General features: G+C 43.1%; 1 protein-coding gene across 6 annotated transcripts in view; it reads right to left on the minus strand.

Moving 5' to 3' along the window:
- Nucleotides 1-3,240, minus strand: part of mink1 (misshapen-like kinase 1) — a 26,670-nt gene continuing 23,430 nt past the window's right edge. For all 6 annotated transcript variants that reach the window (XM_032533915.1, XM_032533913.1, XM_032533912.1 and 3 more), the window contains 8 exons: nt 2,976-3,125; nt 2,207-2,350; nt 1,366-1,500; nt 1,130-1,230; nt 862-1,011; nt 617-776; nt 370-509; nt 1-265 (listed from right to left, as the gene is read on the minus strand). In XM_032533915.1, coding sequence (XP_032389806.1) covers nt 182-265; nt 370-509; nt 617-776; nt 862-1,011; nt 1,130-1,230; nt 1,366-1,500; nt 2,207-2,350; nt 2,976-3,125 — 1,064 coding nt within the window. In that variant the 3' untranslated portion in view covers nt 1-181. The remainder of the gene's footprint in view (nt 266-369; nt 510-616; nt 777-861; nt 1,012-1,129; nt 1,231-1,365; nt 1,501-2,206; nt 2,351-2,975; nt 3,126-3,240) is intronic.

Here is a 3,240-nt window from a genome sequence, read left to right on the forward strand (position 1 = left end):
GTGTGTGTGTGTGTGTGTGTGTGTGTGTGTGTGTGCATGGGTGCATGACTGAGTGAGAGCGAGCGGGAGAGAAAGGGAGAGAAGTGTTGACATTTGTGTGCATGCGTTTGAGAGAATTTCGGATGCACTTGCTTCTCTGAACCCTGCTGGGTTCCACACACTGACCAGAGCAGCTGTTCCTTCACCAATTCATGATGCAGTTTCTGTTCAACGTCATGAAGTACACCTGGCTGCTGCCTCCAGACCGCACTGATGCAAAGAACACCTGATGAACAGCACAGACACAAAAAGGACATGTATGTCTTCAAACAAACAGCTACTATTAGTGACCTTACTGTCCCACACTTTAAGCATTTGCAGCTTTCACACCTTGTCATTTCTCTCACAAAGAAACTTCAGCCTCTGAGCTCTTTTGTGCATGAAGACGCCATCCAGGTGGCCAGTCTCCACAGAACGGATCTCGATGGCCTTTTCTCCCCATCCCATGATCTGGTTTGAGCAGATGTGAGCTGCAAAGGAAACATGTAACATTACTATGCAATCAGGCAGTTTGTACAGAGGATACATCCACTTTTATAGATGTCTATTTAAGTTTGTTTTTGGATTTAACCCGCACCAACAGAGGTGGGCATCTCGCCCCACTGCAGGACCACGTCCTTGATGATGCGTCCGTAGGTGTTGACATAGACGCCCTCATCTTCGTAGCACAGCAGCATCTCCATGCCATCTGAGCTGGGCAGGAAGACAATGGCGTGCGGCATCACATGGCTCTGGATCTGTTTGGCATGAAAACAGAAGGAATGAGCTCCTGTAGGTTTCACCTCTCCCAAAACACTGCAGTCTGACAGCTGTACAACTCACATGAACTGGGATATAAATATCATAGTTGTTTCCAGAGTCCACATCGATGGCATGGAAGCCAGCACAAGAACCATAGATCACCTTCAACCTCTGCCCCTCCTCCACAGTCAGGTCGACCAGGACAGGCCTGTGTGGCAGGTCTGCAAAAGACTGGTTAAAAAGGAGTGGAGGGGGTTTGGGAGCAGTGAGAAGACAATCAACTTGAATGCTCTTCTGGTTGACCGATCTTGCATAACTAATCCAGTTTATAGAAAAGGGGGAGAATTACCTTGAAGGCCATGAATTTGTGATAAGGTTTGGGCGCCCAAGCATAGACTTCCACCGCATTCTTCAAAGCAATCACCAGAAACTTTATCCTCTCGTATTTCACTAGATAGAACAACCACAAGGCCATCTGACATCAGATACTTGTAATCAATAATTCACTGTGCCAAATGCATTTATGAGAACTTCTCCAGAGTGGAATAGACAGCAGTGATAAAACAGCCATCATCGGTCACTCACCCACTTTGTAGTGCACGCAGCCCTCCATCTCCCCCACAGTGGTCCAGCCCTGCTTCTTCTCCACCTCAGGGTCATTGTGGAGGATCTTGTTCCTCAGCCAGGCCAGGTAGTAGACACGCACCTTGTTTTTCTTGCCTTAATAGACACCGTGAGATATCACTTACAAAAAGGAGACTAATATCAGTAATGATTTAAATGGATTTAAAGTGAAGTTTAAATCCTATTTTGACCTTTTTAAGATTTGCAAACTATACACAGAAGAGCTGGGAGATATAGAACTAAAATTAATTGAATATGAAACTAGATACAGCCTGGGATTTTGGTTCTCATAATTTCGTAATATGTAATTTAAATTGTCTTTCCTATGCGGGAACGTGTGAGGACCCCCTTAATGCTGCATGCAGCTTTAATTTAAATTGTCTGCTTTACAATTACTGACACACAATTCTAAAGTTGCGTTTTAGCTGTGCAAACATGTTGACAGCATTTTCTGCGTATTATTCACACAACTACTGATCGTTATGCGAATGTTGTGTGCTAATATCTGATTAAAGCATCCTAAATAATCAACAAAATATCAAATTATTAATTCAGTTTATTTTAAAACCTACTGGTATTTCCTATTTGTTAAAATAAATATTGTGATATTAGCATTTGTCCATACCTCCAGGCACAGAAATAAAAGCTTTCCTGCAAAGCAAAGTAATCACTCTGAAGGTAATAGCACAATTTGCCATCTTGTGTTTGGCATCCCATTAAAGACGGTAGTCTTATGCCAAAAGTACAGACAGCTCTAACCAACTGCAGTGAGAGCAGAATGGTGATGAGCAGCAGTAATGACCTGATATGGTGATGAGCAGGTTGAGGCCCTCCAGGACGTCCATCTGTTGGAACCTACGGGAGTTGATGAGGGGGTAAACCTTGCCCTGACCACTACGGTCCAGCAGCTTCAGACCGTTCTCTGTGCCCACCAACAGGTTAACACCTGGGGACACACACATGCACAAATTAACATGATTGTAATTATTGCCTTTCTAGTCACAGCTCAGAGTATTGCCATGTGCTCAAAGTACAGCACACTGCAAATTTAAGATAACTTTTCTCCTAAAAAAGTAATCACATCGGCAAAAGATGGTGCACATGGAAAACCGCTTGTGAAAAGAGGCTGGAAGAGAAGGTATTTATTTGATAACATTTTTATTTACGAGGTATCGATGACACACTATGGGGATACTGTTGTTGTGTAACTGTGCTAATGTCGTGCCACTTCCTGTGGCTCTGCACGGCTCACTGAGAAAGCATATTTGTTGCTCTAGCTGTCTGTATGGTGTCTTGTTGATTCTGTCTGCATAGTTTAACCTGTACTAATGTCTTGCCGTTTCATGTTGCTCTGGTCTAAAATCATCTGGCCAAAGGAGTACAGTTGAAAATTTGCCAACTGGCTCACACTGGCACATTTACAGAAATGTTAATGATGGGTGTTGTCCTTTATAAATAAAGAATAAGAATATGTTTAGAGTCTGTTACCTCCAGAGTTAATCATATTTTGAGTAATAAGTTACTTTCAGGGATCTGTTTAATCTTTCTTTAAGTATTAAATCTGTTCTCACCCCAGAGCGCCGCACACAGGATCTCAGAGTTGAACCTCTTCTTGTACTTGCGGATCTCAGGTGTGTCATTGGGGGGGCGCGTGTTTGTGGGATTGACATTCACCATGGATCCTTTCCTCACCTCCATCTTCAGCTGCTCAAACCTCAAGCCTAAACAGGGAGGCCGCAATGGAAATGGTTTAATTAAGGAAGGAAAACACAAACCATGATACAAGGCTTGAAACCAGACACAAACCTCTCATTCATCTTCTTTTTTTTTTTTTTT

This window comes from Etheostoma spectabile, chromosome 13 (assembly GCF_008692095.1).
Source record: "Etheostoma spectabile isolate EspeVRDwgs_2016 chromosome 13, UIUC_Espe_1.0, whole genome shotgun sequence".
Lineage (NCBI taxonomy): Eukaryota > Metazoa > Chordata > Actinopteri > Perciformes > Percidae > Etheostoma > Etheostoma spectabile.